Source organism: Haliotis cracherodii, unplaced genomic scaffold (assembly GCF_022045235.1).
Source record: "Haliotis cracherodii isolate W230 unplaced genomic scaffold, xgHalCrac1.p SCAF_13, whole genome shotgun sequence".
In the NCBI taxonomy this organism is placed as follows: domain Eukaryota; kingdom Metazoa; phylum Mollusca; class Gastropoda; order Lepetellida; family Haliotidae; genus Haliotis; species Haliotis cracherodii.
Window position 1 is genome coordinate 22812096 of NW_027266268.1, and position 16662 is coordinate 22828757.

General features: G+C 40.1%; 1 protein-coding gene across 2 annotated transcripts in view; it reads right to left on the reverse strand.

Annotated features, from left to right (window-relative positions):
- The window catches only part of LOC139459771 (laminin subunit beta-1-like), a 61590-nt gene that overhangs the window by 32693 nt on the left and 12235 nt on the right, over positions 1–16662 (reverse strand). For both annotated transcript variants that reach the window (XM_071241434.1, XM_071241432.1), the window contains exons 2-8: positions 13824–14437; positions 11896–12077; positions 10814–10981; positions 7797–7973; positions 2562–2710; positions 1044–1348; positions 61–221 (exon numbers count right to left, since the gene is read on the reverse strand). In XM_071241434.1, coding sequence (XP_071097535.1) covers positions 61–221; positions 1044–1348; positions 2562–2710; positions 7797–7973; positions 10814–10981; positions 11896–12077; positions 13824–14437 — 1756 coding nt within the window. The remainder of the gene's footprint in view (positions 1–60; positions 222–1043; positions 1349–2561; positions 2711–7796; positions 7974–10813; positions 10982–11895; positions 12078–13823; positions 14438–16662) is intronic.

The following is a 16662-nucleotide window of genomic DNA, read 5'->3' on the forward strand; positions in this document are numbered from 1 at the left end:
GTTTTATAGGAAACAATAATACGAATAAATCCTTGCAATAATTCCCACGGAGCTACTTACCAGGTACGAGATTTAAGGTTAAGGTAGTGGCAGTTCTCAATGCTTGTCCACATGACCCTGCCGGTATCTGTTGTGTATTTCCGGTCGCAGTGAGCTCTAGTTGAGCTCCAACCCTTGCCGTCACGCCTCCCAGGGAATACCGAACGCCCACATTGTATGGCCTGAAATGCATAAAGTTATTAAGCGCAAAAATAAGAGTAAACACGAGCAACTACTCCTTGGCCACATCCAAAGCCATCTTGGAGTGGTCAAATGATCGTGATTTCCTCCCACAAGAAAACTGACACACCGTGATATAACTGGAATACTGTCCAACACTCACTCACTCAATCACTCTAATACAACCACATCTGCAACTACCACAACCGCTGCTTCTATTACAACATCTACTACGACTAAATCATCACGACTATGGCCACTGTTACTAATACTGCGGACCCGTGTTTGTTTGTTTGTTTGTTTGTTTGTTGTTTAACACCGCACTCAGTAATGGTTCCAGCAATACCATGGCGGTCTGTAAATGATCGAGTCTTGACCAGACAATCTGGTGACTGATATCATGAGCATCGATCTATGAAATTGGGATACGATGACATTCATTAAAAAAACACCGAGCCTAACCACCTGATCGCGTTTGTCGCCTCTTACGACAAGCATGGAAGACCTAACCCGGATCTTCACGGAGCTGTGGATCCGTCGGTATTGCCGGTTAAAATGAGTCCCCGGTAACCTATTGGTCGAAAGAGGCCACAAAATGAATCGACTGGTCGGGCTCAGTGACGTATACTGACGGCGCATGTCGTTGCTCACACTATCGATCACCGGAATGTCTCGCCCAGACTCGACTACTACTACTTCCACTACAACTAAAACTACCCCTATTACTACTGCTCCCATGCTTTCAATGAGCGGTTAAACTTTAACATTAGCCTGCATTCTGAATAACTATTGTTGAGGAAGAAAAATGTGTCAAAAAAACGTACCACGTGACATCGAACTGGTTATTGGTGCCTTGATATTTAAATTCCACGACCTTTTCCCCGCTTGGCGGGCAGGTGGCGAAGGTCGATCCATCAAACGGTTTTGTAGGAGTCCAGAGATCTCCATCAATGGTGCACGTGCCACCCTCTGGCTGGAGAATGAACTCGTCCAGTAGTGGAATGTAGAAGTAGAGTTCTGCCTGCTCACACTTGGTGCCGGTGACGTGGGGGGCGCACCCACACATTCCAAAAGAATCACACGACGCGTTCGTCGACCCACCGGGGTCGCAAGAACAACTTTTACATTCCTGAAATGAAAAATGTATTATTTACAATTTGTCCATGCAGATCCGGACCAACGATGCCAAAGTACTCACGTGGGGAATCAATCCCGGGCCTTCGTATTGACAAGCCAACGCTGTAACCACTAGGCTACGCTCCCGACCCCTAATTACACGTCAGTGGCATGATAGCACTCCTTACTATATCTATCTTCCCGAGGCAAGAGAGTTAACTGACTTAAAAAGTTCAGTTTCCACCCTTGCCAAACGTGGATGGAATTACTGGGCTCGATCGTAGCGCCACCAGTGGCTATTACCAGTTATGTCCCTTCTAAGCGTCTCCTATGGACCAATCAAATTCCACTTCTCGTATCACTTGCGTTTGCTTCACACAAAATGGTGGCGTCCAGTCAGGACGATCTGATCGATAATCAAGATCTGTATTGTGATAAAACGGGTCTTAATCGCGAAATGCATCGAATCACGTAAGCACCTTGATTAAAAACATAAAAAGATTTGGAAAATATCTGCTTACAACGAGTTGGCGGTTCACATGCTTTGCAAATCCTGCAAACAACCGAAATCTGCATGACAGTTTATGAACCGGATTTCGATTTCGGTGCGCGATTTTGATTGGACTATACATAGACTCGTTAGTCCAGCCAAAATGTAACTCCATAATACCAGCCAAGTTCGGCAAAGTCAGTTAACTCTCGTATCTCGGGAAGATGATGACAGGCCAATCTACCAATGTTTGTGTGAGTCGATATGTCGCCAAGATGTTGAAGATTTAAAAAAGCATTTTTCGGGTTGACATGGGGTTTACAATACAAATATTTAACATAAGAATTCAGCTATTTTCTTTTTTGTTTGTTTGTTGTTTAACATCGAACTCTGCAATACTCCAGCTATATGACAGGGTCTGTAAACAATCGAGTCTGGACCAGACAGTCCAGTGATTGATATCATGAGCATCGATCCACACAACTGGGATAGGATGACATGCATCAACCAAGTCAGCGAGCCTGTCCACCCGATCCTCTTACGACAAGCATAGTCGCCTTTCACGGCAAGCATGGGTTACTGATATATTTCTAAAACACTCATGAAATTAAACATCAACATGTATAAAACGGTATTTTGTTGTTTTCCTTGGAAAGACCAAGGACAAGTTCATCCCCAAACAAGAAAATAAATCGGTCTGGTGTACGTACTCCCGCCATTTGACATCACCACTTACGTCAGAGGAGAGGGCTGGAAACTGGTAGTAACCCGCTTTACATTTGTCACAGACTCGGCCCTCGATGGACGTCTTGCAGGGGCAGTTGCCGTTACTGTTGTCACAGTCGATTCTGTTGTCAATTGTCCCCTTAGTGTTGCATCCACAGGCTGAAATCATCCCATGATAAAATGTTAATTGTCCATGGCGTTCTCGCGATTTGAATCTGCAGGCTATGATGGATATATTGGTATGAATATTACGCCTGGTCTCGTTAACTCCTTGGATATATTGGTACGTATATTACGCATGGTCTCGTTAACTCCTTGGATATATTGGTACGTATATTACGCATGGTCTCATCAACTCCTTGGATATATTGGTACGTATATTACCCATGATCTCATATTGTTGGATTTAATTTTACATATAGTTCAGCTTAGAGGAGGTCATACGTCATTCATCAACACTCCCAAAGACTTCCTTAATGATCAATCAGTGTTAATAATTAAAATCAGTGTTTTATAAAGGATCATTCAGTATTGTGTTAATGATCAGTGTTTTGTTAATGATCAGTGTTTGATAAACGATCAGTGTTTGATAAATGATCAGTGTTTGATAAATGATCAGTGTTTTGTAAATGATAAGTTTTTGATAAATGATCAGTGTTTTGTTAATGATCAGTGTTTTGTTAATGATCAGTGTTTGATAAACGATCAGTGTTTGATAAATGATAAGTGTTTGATAAATGATCAGTGTTTTGTAAATGATCAGTTTTTGATAAATGATCAGTGTTTGATAAATGATCAGTGTTTGATAAATGATCAGTGTTTTGTAAATGATCAGTTTTTGATAAATGATCAGTGTTTTGTTAATGATCAATCATTGTTATGTTAATGCTTATTGTTTGATAAATGATCAGTGTTTGATAAATGATCAGTGTTTTGTAAATGAGCAGTGTTTGATAAATGAGCAGTGTTTTGTTAATGATCAATCAGTGTTATGTTAATGCTCATTCAGACTTGTTTAAATGATCAAGCAGTGTTTTGTTTATGATCATTGTTTTGTTAATGATCATTGTTTTGTAAATGACCAGTGTTTGCTAAATGATCAGTGTTTGCTAAATGATCAGTGTTTGATAAATGATCAGTGTTTTGTAAACCATCAGTGTTTAGTAAATGATCAGTTTTTGATAAATGATCAGTGTTTGATAAATGATCAGTGTTTGATAAATGATCAGTGTTTTGTAAATGATCAGTTTTTGATAAATGATCAGTTTTTGATAAATGATCCAGATATATTTCCTGAAGACGATCCTTGTGACATTAGTAAACGATCGTCACTTGATGATGTGGTTAACAAATTTGGTCGCTTTCTTCTAAATTTATGTTATGTATATAACCTGTATATCATGAATGGCAGAGTGCATGGCGACAGAAGTGGTGAACAAACATATGTAAGTAGTAATGGCAGTAGCACTGTTGACTATTTTATAGCGTCAGCTGAATTCTTCAGATTTGTTGATTGCCTAACTGTTGGGGAGAGCACAGACTCCGACCACTTTCCTTTAGAACTACAGTGTGCATTGTATAATCCTGTAACGGAACCATTATCAGAGGATAAATTTTCTGACAGCTTTAGATGGAATGAATCTAAAAAACCTGACTTCTTACGATGTCTAAGCAATAATTTTGATGAGGTGTCTGACACTCTGTTTCAGACTTTGAGGAGTAATATGCATGATGCGGTCGATCTCTTTATAAACATTCTTTTGGAGTCTGGCAAATGTATGAAACGAGGCTCGTGTTCAAATTTAGTTCCTAAAAAGCTGTTTAGTTTAAACGGTAAATGTAAAGAACACAAGAGATCAGCCAGAAGAGCACTTCGCGAGTTTCGTCGAAATAGATCAGAACTAAATAGAAGAAGTTATTGTAAACTGAGAAACAAATATAAAACAGAATGCAGACAACACCTTAACTCTTTAAGACATCTGAAATTGAATAAATTAACCAACTCATTAAACAACTCAAAGCTTTTTTGGAAAGAGATAAAATCTCTACGTAATCCAGTCATTGCACGTAATAATATTACAGGTCCTGAATGGCTTCTCCATTTCAAACAGGTTTTTGGAAATAACCATATTTTCGACGATAACATCCATGATGTTGCTAATGATGTAAATTTATCTGATGTTGAGCGTGATATTTTAGAATCGGAAACTGAAGTCGCTGAAATACACGATGCCATTAATACACTTAAATCAGGTAAATCTCCAGGCCCCGATGATGTCCTAGCTGAAATGTTAAAAAGTTCAAAACATATCATTACTCCCTTTTTGCACAAATGTTTTAACGAAATATTCAGAAAGGGTATATTCCCAAATGCATGGTCTAGATCTGTCATTGTGCCTGTATTCAAAAAGGGAGACGTGACTAACCCCGATAACTATAGAGCAATTTCTCTAACAAGCATCTTAGGTAAACTGTTTGCTATAATTCTAAACAGTCGTCTTTCTACCTGGGCTAATGTTTTTGACAAAATCCCACCAACTCAAGCTGGCTTTAGAAAATCATATTCACCAGCTGATAATATTTTCTCACTTTATGCTATTGTTCAGAGATATCTCGGATGCCGAAAACGAAAACTTTATATTGCCTTTGTAGATTTTAAAAAAGCTTTCGACACTGTTGACCGATGTAAACTTTGGGATTGTCTTAGGGCAGCTGGTGTTGGTGGGAAAAAAGTTTACCATTTTAAAATCAATGTATGAAAATGTAAAATCTTGTATACGACATAATAGTGGAGTCACCGATTATTTTGACTGCCCCATGGGAGTTAAACAAGGTTGTATCTTGAGTCCTCTCCTATTTTCATTCTTCATTAATGAGCTTTCCTTTGATGTTCAACAAAACGGTAAACACGGAGTGCAATTATACCCTGACCTTTATGAATTACTTATATTACTTTTTGCCGATGACGTGATTCTAATCTCTGACTCTATTATCGGACTTCAGAAACAAATTGATATACTATACAGTTACACTGTTACATGGAAGCTATCTGTTAACTTGGAAAAAACTAATATTATCGTATTTAGGAGGGGAGGTCCTCTTGCATCGAGAGATAAATGGTTCTTTAATAACCAACCTATAAATGTTACAAACATGTATAAATACCTCGGTGTTGTTTTACCGTTTAACCTTAATCTTAAACATCTCGTTAACGATCTCGCGCTACGAGCAAAAAAGGCCCTAATAAATCTATTTGTCGTTCTAGATAAATTGCGTGTTATCTCACCTACTATCTTCTTCAAAATGTTTGATACTCAAGTTCAACCAATCTTATTATATGGATCAGAGGTCTGGGGTTTTGAAACCTATTACAATATTGAAAAGGTACACTTAACTGCATGTAAAAGATTTCTAAATGTTTCTAAATCGGCTCCAAATCATATGGTCTATGGCGAATGTGGCAGATACCCGTTATATATTTGTTCATATTTATGTTTACTCAGATACTGGCTAAAAATAACAGAGATGTCGCGGGAACGAATCCCCAAAAAATGCTACGAAATGCTTGTCTATCGTGATAATGTTGGTTACGTAACCTGGGCATCAAACATTAAGCATTTACTCTTCTCTCACGGATTTGGATACGTTTGGCTTAATCAAAGCGTTGGAGACAAAATGTATTTTCTTAGCTCTTTTAAGCAGGTAGCAATTGATATGTTTACTCAAAATTGGAGGTCGTCACTAGATAACAGTACACGCTACGACGTTTATAAAACCTTTAAATATTGTCTAACACCAGAGGTTTACCTGCATACTATAACAGAGAGAAAAATTAGCGACACATTTATTAAACTTAGGCTAGGGTTAAATGATTTGATGTGCAACAGGGGTCGCTTCTCCTCTATTCCTAAGGATATGCGTTTTTGTCCATTCTGCGAAAACCATATTGAAAACGAATTACACTTTTTGTTTATATGTCCAATTTACGACAACTTAAGATTGAAATATATGCCTAATATAACTAAGAACCACTATTCCATGAACAAAATATTATCTTTTAATGGTATCTCTAGTAAAAAATTAACTAAGATATTACAATACATCTATCAAAGTCTACGAGTGCGCAGTAAACTACTTAGTAAATCCGATATGTCCAGAAATAATAAGTTGTTTTGAAACTTTCGCATCTAGATCAGGAGTATCTACATTTCATTTTTGTCTGTTTGTTTCTACTAGAAATGCATATAAATTTAAATTGTCAAATTGTCCTGACATGATGAGTATATTTCTGATAGATCCTCCTGATAGATCCTTTTCTATTGAATGTCGCGTTATGGCTGAAAGCCTTTGCGACGTAAAACTTCATATTTCCATTCCATTCCTTTTGTATTCCTTTTGTATTTTTTACTACTACTGCTGCCACTGTGGTTATTACCAATGTTATTACAATACCTTTATTATATGTCAAGCATCATATTAGTTATCAAATAATTATAAAATGCGCTGTACAGCTGTAAATAATATTGTTTATCTGTATGTGTATATGGGCCAATGGCCTTTCATACAATAAAGATTGATTGATTGATAAATGATCAGTGTTTTGTAAATGATCAGTTTTTGATAAATGATCAGTGTTTGATAAATGATCAGTGTTTTGTAAATGATCAGTTTTTGATAAATGATCAGTGTTTTGTTAATGATCAATCATTGTTATGTTAATGCTTATTGTTTGATAAATGATCAGTGTTTGATAAATGATCAGTGTTTTGGAAATGAGCAGTGTTTGATAAATGAGCAGTGTTTTGTTAATGATCAATCAGTGTTATGTTAATGCTCATTCAGACTTGTTTAAATGATCAAGCAGTGTTTTGTTAATGATCATTGTTTTGTAAATGACCAGTGTTTGCTAAATGATCGGTGTTTTGTAAATGATCAGAGTTTGATAAATGATCAGTGTTTGATAAATGATCAGTGTTTTGTAAATGATCAGTGTGTTTGATAAATGATCAGTGTTTGATAAATGATCAGTGTTTGATAAGTGATCAGTGTTTGATAAATGATCAGTGTTTTGTAAACCATCAGTGTTTAGTAAATGATCAGTTTTTGATAAATGATCAGTGTTTTGTAAATGATCAGTTTTTGATAAATGATCAGTGTTTCGTAAACGATCAGTTTTTGATAAATGATCAGTTTTTGATAAATGATCAGTGTTTGATAAATGATCAGTGTTGAGCTGGATCCTTACGTTTACAGGTGCCCGGCTCTGGCAGCAGCAGGCCGTAAAACCCGGACTGGCACAGGTTACACCGCCGGCCGGTCACGTTGGCCTTGCACGTGCACTGGCCGGTGTTGGGCTGTGCTCTGTCCTTCTGGCACTTGAGGTTAGCAGGGTCCAGGACACCGAGGGCCTCACAGTCACACGCTGCAATGACAGAAACCCACGTCACCACGTCCATACTCCCACTGTAGCCATGTCGACACTCCCACTGTAGCCGTGTCCATACTCCCACTGTAGCCATGTCCATACTCCCACTGTAGCCATTTATATAACCCATGTCACCATGTCCATACTCCCACTATAGCCGCGTATATAACCCATGTCACCATGTCCATACTCCCACTATAGCCGCGTATATAACCCATGTCATCATGTCCATATTCCCACTGTAGCCGTGTATATAACCCATGTCACCATGTCCATACTCCTAACGTAGCCGTGTATATAACCCATGTCACCATGTCCATACTCCCACTTCACAATGTCCATACTCCCACTTCACTATGTCCATACTCCCACTGTAGCCGTGTCCATACTCCCACTGTAGCCGTGTATATAACCCATGTCACTTTGTCCATACTCCCACTTCACCATGTCCATACTCCCACTGTAGCCGTGTCCATACTACCACTGTAGCCGTGTATATAACCCATGTCACCCTGTCCATACTCCCACTTCACCCTATCCATACTCCCACTGAAGCCGTGTATATAACCCATGTCACCATGTCCATGCTCCCACTGTAGCCGTGTATATAACCCATGTCACCCTGTCCATACTCCCACTGTAGCCGTGTATATAACCCATGTCACTATGTCTATACTCTCACTTCACCATGTCCATACTCCCACTGTAGCCGTGTCCATACTCCCGCTGTAGCCATGTCCATAGGTGCCACGGGTGGCCCATGTGGTCACCATGTCTATACTCCTACTGAAGCCGTGTATATAACCCATGTCACCATGTCCATACTCCCACTGTAGTTGTGTATATAACCCATATCACCATGTCCATACTCCCACTGTAGCCGTGTATATAACCCATGTCACCCTGTCCATACTCCCACTGTAGCCGTGTATATAACCCATGTCACCATGTCTATACTCCCACTTCACCATGTCCATACTCCCACTGTAGCCGTGTCCATACTCCCGCTGTAGCCATGTCCATAGGTGCCACGGGTGGCCCAGACGTCTAAGGCGCCGCAATTCGCTGTGAAGAGTTGCGTCCTTTAGGCATGCCAGAAACCTATGATTGTGGGTTCGAATCCCAGTACTCCCCGATTATGTTTCTAGGTTTGTCAGCACCATACCCGTGTTCGTGTATATAACCCATATCAACTATATCACCATGTCCATACTCCCACTGTAGCCCTGTATAGAACCCATGTCACCATGTCCATACTCCCCCTGAAGCCGTGTATATAACCCACGTCGCCATGTCCATACAACCAATTGGCTTAGCCCATACATACCTGCGTCCGTACATAACAGTACCTTCGTCCACACATAACAGTACCTGTGTCCATACATAACAGTACCTGTGTCCATACATAACAGTACCTGTGTCCATACATAACAGTACCTGTGTCCATACATAACAGTACCTGTGTCCATACATAACAGTACCTGTGTCCATACATAACAGTACCTGTGTCCATACATAACAGTACATGTGTCCATACATAACAGTACCTGTGTCCATACATAACAGTACCTGTACATGTGTCCATACATAACAGTACCTGTGTCCATACATAACAGTACCTGTGTCCATACATAACAGTACCTGTGTCCATACATAACAGTACCTGTGTCCATACATAACAGTACCTGTGTCCAAACATAACAGTACCTGTGTCCAAACATAACAGTACCCGTGTCCATACATAACAGTACCTCTGTCCAAACATAACAGTACCTGTGTCCATACATAACAGTACCTGTGTTCTTACATAACAGTACCTGTGTCCATATATAACAGTACCTGTGTCCATACATAACAGTACCTGTGTCCAAACATAACAGTACCTGTTACCATACATAACAGTACATGTGTCCATATATAACAGTACCTGTTTCCAAACATAACAGTACCTCAGTCCATACATAACAGTACCTGTGTCCATACATAACAGTACCTGTGTCCATACATAACAGTACCTGTGTCCATACATAACAGTACCTGTGTCCATACATAACAGTACATGTGTCCATACATAACAGTACCTGTGTCCATACATAACAGTACCTGTGTCCATACATAACAGTACCTCAGTCCATACATAACAGTACCTGTGTCCATACATAACAGTACCTGTGTCCATACATGACAGTACCTGTGTCCATACATAACAGTACCTGTGTCCATACATAACAGTACATGTGTCCATACATAACAGTACCTGTGTCCATACATGACAGTACCTGTGTCCTTACATAACAGTACCTGTGTCCATACATAACAGTACCTGTGTCCATACATAACAGTACCCGTGTCCATACATAACAGTACCTCTGTCCATACATAACAGTACCTGTGTCCATACATAACAGTACCTGTGTCCATACATAACAGTACCTGTGTCCATACATAACAGTACCCGTGTCCATACATAACAGTACCTCTGTCCAAACATAACAGTACCTGTGTCCATACATAACAGTACCTGTGTCCTTACATAACAGTACCTGTGTCCATATATAACAGTACCTGTGTCCATACATAACAGTACCTGTGTCCAAACATAACAGTACCCGTGTCCATACATAACAGTACCTGTGTCCAAACATATCAGTACTTGTGCAAATAGCCATACTGTAACTGTATCCATACACCAATCCTACCAGTGCCCATACCCACTGTATCATGTACCATTTACAAACTCTATATGTATTACATATAATGTGCCCATGATCATTATCATTGTTTTTACCATTGCGATAGTATTTCCCTCACAATCACCCCAACCACATTATACTTACGCAGGCAGACCTTGGTGTCATTCAGGGGTAGTGACACGTCAGAGTAGAAGGCGTCTAGACACTGTTCACACATCGTCCCCGTGGTGTTGTGGAGGCAGTTGTCGCACACGCCTTTGATCAACGTGGAGTTGAAGGTGCAGCTGTCGGCGTGGTCGTTACACATACATTCTGATGGGAAACAGTTACCGTTAGTACTTTATCAACGACAGACAGGTTCAATGATTAGGCCGAAAGGATCAACACAGAAATCACTAAATTCAATATCAAAACATGTGCCAGGTGTGCTTTAATATCCTGCAGTTCTTTAATATTTATTTTTTTATTCAAAAGGAATTACCGTAATTATAATTTAAGGGCTTACGTTTTTGTGGGTGAACGTATTCACCAACTTTAAGACAAAAAAAATAAAATTAATAAGAATGACAATATGTTTTCATATCACCGACGGTAAATATCACAATAACATTTTTAAAAAATCCAAGGCATTTTTAAATGACTAATACTTAAATATTTCCAACGAGAATTCGTCATTTATTTTTCACTTTTTATCACCTTACCGATCCAAATCAAACTATAATATGATTAACAAACGTATAATGTATTTTTCGACCTACCAAACAAATTTTACACTATCAAAATCCGTAAACCAAAAATCCTGGCTTTATGTAAGATTGGTTATAAGCATTGATTAAAGTCCTATGTATAGTTAACTCAATCATTTCAGGTTTTGACACAGTTTACACCGATGAGAACATAATAAATTAGATCTACTTTAAAGCACATTTGTTTTCATATTTCATTTTAAATTTGATAAGGTTCACTTGTTTCATTGAAATTGAAAATAAGGGGTGTTTTCGTTGCAACGTATCCCTAAAATCTTGGAAAAAGCCTGATACTGGGAGGAGTAGCCGTGTGGTTAAAAGCGTTGCAATACGGAATTCACCCTCAGCCGGCCATGGTCGTGGGTTTGAATCCTAGGGTTTTAATCTGTGAGATTCATGCCCGCGCTCGTTGGTTTCAGTTAATGTTTGGCTAACGTACAATAAATATACTTTTCGAATTAGGCCCAATTTTAAACTTACTTTCACACGCATGCGCTGTGCCATTTGGGGCCGGCAGGAAGCTGCCCTCCCGCCATTGTTTGTTGTTGTAGAGGGGCAAACATCGCTCACAGTCCTTCCCCGCGGTGTTGTGCTGACACTCGCACATGGAGTCGCCGTTCAGGTCGGACATGCAGGAGTTGGCGTGCATGTTGCAGAAACAACTGGGCGATAAAAGAAATTTGAGAGTATCACAGCAATCAACTTTCGTCATCAAGTTTATGTCAAAGCTTATAAACGTCCAATGACGTCATCCTATTGTTCACTGGTCGGGTTAAATGTCATAAACAGGGACGCTGTAATGTCCCTGGGATTTTACAGGATATTCAAGTCATATTTGCTATATAATGTGTTATAATATCCGATGGATTTTATATAATGTCCTGGGTATTTTATTTATACAACTTCGGTTCAGATTGTAACATGTAATGAAATGTAAAATCAAATGACAAATATTTTCTCTATATTCCCGAGGATTGAACACGCAACCTTCGTATGTGTAGCTCAGTGAGTGTACAACAAGGCTACAGAGGCGCTGATAAATCACAATGTTTTAGATGTCCTTTTCAGATCCGTATGCCAGCAACAGATATTTTACGCCCGTTTCCTAATGTTCATGGAAAGTATGTTCGAAACATAAAAATGTTGATAAATGTTGTTTTAAGTTTCTTATTTCGGTTCATAAGTTAGATAAAACACTTCCCCTCGGATTGTTGGTGATATTTAAAACCCTTTCCCTCGGAAAATCCCTCGGGATGCGGGTTATAAATATCATAACAACCCTCGGACGTGTTTTATCCTATACTTAAATGAAAACTTTCCATGCTTGTCACAGTAGATCTCCAGGGCCCTGTTTCATAAAGCGGTCTCAGCGCTAAGATGACCGTCACTCCCACACTTTAACATAGACTTACGACAGTCGTAGCGCTACGATCGGTTTGTTGAACGGGGTACTGAGTACTACTGACGCCGATTCTGTCTCAGAGTTATGGTGAAACATTATCGGGTACAGGGCCCGTTCAACAAAGCGATCGTAGCGCTACGACTGTCGTACGTCTGTGTTATAGTATGGGAGTTCCGATCATCTGTACCCTCTGCTTGGATGAGTGAGTCGGTAACCGTAGCTACCTGTAGAACTATCATGTACCGATATCACTGAGGTAGCTCGACCTTTCCGAGGTGTGTTTTTGATGTTACCACATCAGGTATGCACCAACGGCACAATCGACTCTCGTTATAACGAAACCCATTATCTCGATATAGTGCCCGAACAAATTGTATATACTCCCAGTACAGGAGAAAGGTCAGTTTAATATTTTGTCTTTTTCAAAATTCACATTGACATTTTTGTCTCAATTTTGGTCATAGATTACGACTACAAATATGTTTAATTTATCGTTTAAAGACCATACAGATTCCCGAGTATGAATTTTGGGAATACTTGCGTTGCGTCACGTTCATGATGTGTATATTCTGAACAAACTATTTTTAGCCGACAGCAATATACTGGGAATTCTCGTCTTACACCTACAGTGTTTCCTTTTCGAAATTTTCCTTGATCCATTTATCTTCGAATTGACAGGAGTCTGTTTAAGATAAACGCGAACCAATCACTAAACCAATGGACCCCTGAAAATCGGGATAGAATAGGTCTTCAGCAACCCGTGCTTACCGTAAAAGGCGACTATGCTTGTCGTAAGAGGCGACTAACGGGATCGGATAGTCAGGCTCGCTGACTTGGTTGATGCATGTCATCATATCCTAACTACGTGGATCGATGCTCAAGATGTCAATCACTGGATTGTCTGGTCCAGACTCGATTATTTACAGACCACTGTCATATAGCTTGAGTAATGCGGAGTGCGGCGTTGAACAACAAACAAACAAACAAACTAAACCATCATACTCACTTGGCCTTAATGTTAATGTCCGAGATTCCATAGTAGTAGCGAAGGAAGTCAAAATTGTTTCTACTGGCTTCCTTGGAATCTGTAGCCGGGTAAAACAATTGTATACGAATATCTGTGAATTTGAAGAATCCCTTAATAGTCTCCAGCTCAACGTAATACTGTGTGGTGCCTTCTGTCTTCAGCTTGATCCTCTCTCCCGGACCAGGAAAGTCGACCTTCCCGCCTGGCTTCGGGTTCCCTGTGTCCTTGCTGTAGTCTGATGTACAGATCACCGTCGTCATGTTGTTAGCAGTGATGGCGGTGGGCACGTTGGGAAACTCCTTGGCGCAGTCTCTGGCATAGTACTGGAGCGGAACCCAAGTGGCACCATTGTCCATAGACTTGTACATGGCCATCTCCTGGGGACGTCCAGAGTTGAAGGTCAACGTCAAATTGGCCGACATTCTGTACGTCTTGTTGAAGGACAATGTGATATTGATAGGGTATTGGTGGTCAGGGAACGTAGATTCGTATTGGCTGATTGGCCACGTTTTTGACTGCCACCATGTAGTAGTTTGGTTGTCAATCATCTTCTCCTTCGTGTGTTGACCTAGTGTGCAGTTTTGCGGGGTGATCTGCAGAAAAATCACACACAATGTTGTCATTAATTTCGGAATTCATCAAATGTATCATTTGCATACGTTTGGTCAGTAATCAAACTTTCCATAAAACCATTCTTTTAATGAATATATATATTCTCCCTGTACAGAATTGTTACTTCATACAAGTTGATACGTAAATATTATTCCAAATCCACAGATCTACATTTTCTATTGAACTATAGCGATGGTATACTGTTTAATGGGCAGCATTAATCACGCTATATCACGGTGGCCTGAAAATAATCGGATCTGGGCCAGACGCATCTGGCCAGGAATAACCACGACCCACTCTATTTTCAGACAGCTAATATATTATTTATCTAGATAAACAGGTTTCTTAAGGATACAGCAGTTGGTAAAATATGATTTTGCATTTAATAGTCTTCAGCAACCCGTAATGCAATGCCCGTCATATGTCGGTTCCGTTGCAATCAGTGGCTTATGAATGATACCACTTCCGTTCAATTAATTAATTGTCTGTCAACGCACGTTCAACAAGTACCCACTTAACACCTGACGTGCTTCACCAGTCAATACTCGGTTTATAAATATGTGAATCTTAATTACAAAGCAATTTATTGTCTTTGTAAAACGGACCCGTGAAGATCCGGGGTAGAATAGGTCTTCAGCAACCTATGCTTGCCTTATTACTCGATTATTTACTGACCGCCGTCATATAGCTAGAATGTTGCTGAGTGCGGCGTTAAACAACAAACAAACTTTGTAGAACGTCAGGGCGTTGGGAGTGGGTGATGTTTTTCCATATATCAGAGGTGTTGGAAGCGGCCCGTAAATCTCCACCGCGTGTAGGTCTAAATATCTGTCGTTTTAACATAGAATCTCCCGATTGTTGTATCAAATTACAACTTTTAGCTTGTCATATAATGCAACGTCCGTCATATGTCGGTTCTGTTGCAATCAATGGCATATGAATAATACTTCCGTTCAATTAATTAATTGTCTGTCAACGCACGTTCAACAAGTACCCAATGAACACCTGCCGCGCAGCGTGTTTCACCAGTCAATACTCGGCTTGGCGCTCCATTGTAAGGGGGTAAGTGGTGACTATAGAAACGTATTCAATAGCAAACTAGCACTGAAACTCATATCTGAGCATAACACTCTGGTCACGATCCGAGGGAAGAATGAGTCAATGCATCGTAATTACTCGCGCCATTACATCATGCCAGTGTTGCAGTGTTGCAGATATGATTAATACAATATGACAGCTTTAAAGTTGAACCTTTTTTTAAATCAAAAACCTTTATCAGAATTAAAGTTCGTTTATATGGGACAAAATGACCGTGTACAGTCATCGGTTGACCCGGTGGGTGGATAAGAGATGGGGAAGCGGTACAAGGGGAGAAAAAGAGTGAGTGAGATGGGTTTAACGCCGCTTTTAACAGTATTCCAGTTATATCACAGTGTGTCAGCTTAATGTGGGGGGAAAGCCCGAAGTGATGCAGGTCTCAGACGTTTACCACTTCGGTGAAACCCACGAGTACGGGTATGGTGCTGACAAACCTAGAAACATAATCGGGGCGAACCGGGATTCGAACCCACAATCATAGGTTTCTGGTGCGCCCAAAGGACTCTGCACAGCGAATCGCGGTGCCTTAGACGACTGGGCCACCTGTGCCCCCAGGGAGAAAAAGAATGGGTAGGGTGGGGTGGGGAGGGGGGGTCCTCATTTTGAAACCATGTCAGGAAACGAATCCGTACCTGGTATCTTTGTCGTAACTGAACATTAGGCTAACCCATCTAACCCAGCACCCTGAGTTGATCATTGAAATGTCTTTTTTTATTGCGCATGCGTACAAGGATATCTATGTAATTATTTTCAGCAGTTCTGACTTTTGCTCATGCTGATTGGCTGGCTACTGCCAATTTGTTCCATTGTTTTCATTGTCTGCGGCCTATACCAACGTTGCCGCGAACACCTGGTATCATCACAATTTGATCGTGATTCATAAGCACATACTCATGATACAGTCTGAATCGAACAACCGACCCTGCTTTTATCATACATTTCTTATGAATATGAAAAGTGTTGTTTTGTTTTCGTGTACGTAATATCAACGCACTGTCGCAAATAATTAAAGATGATGTCATCTATTGTTTATGACGTCACATACGGGTTTTTTATGACGTTGTTCCCACAATAGACTGGTGGAGCTGACGTGATCGCGAAACACATT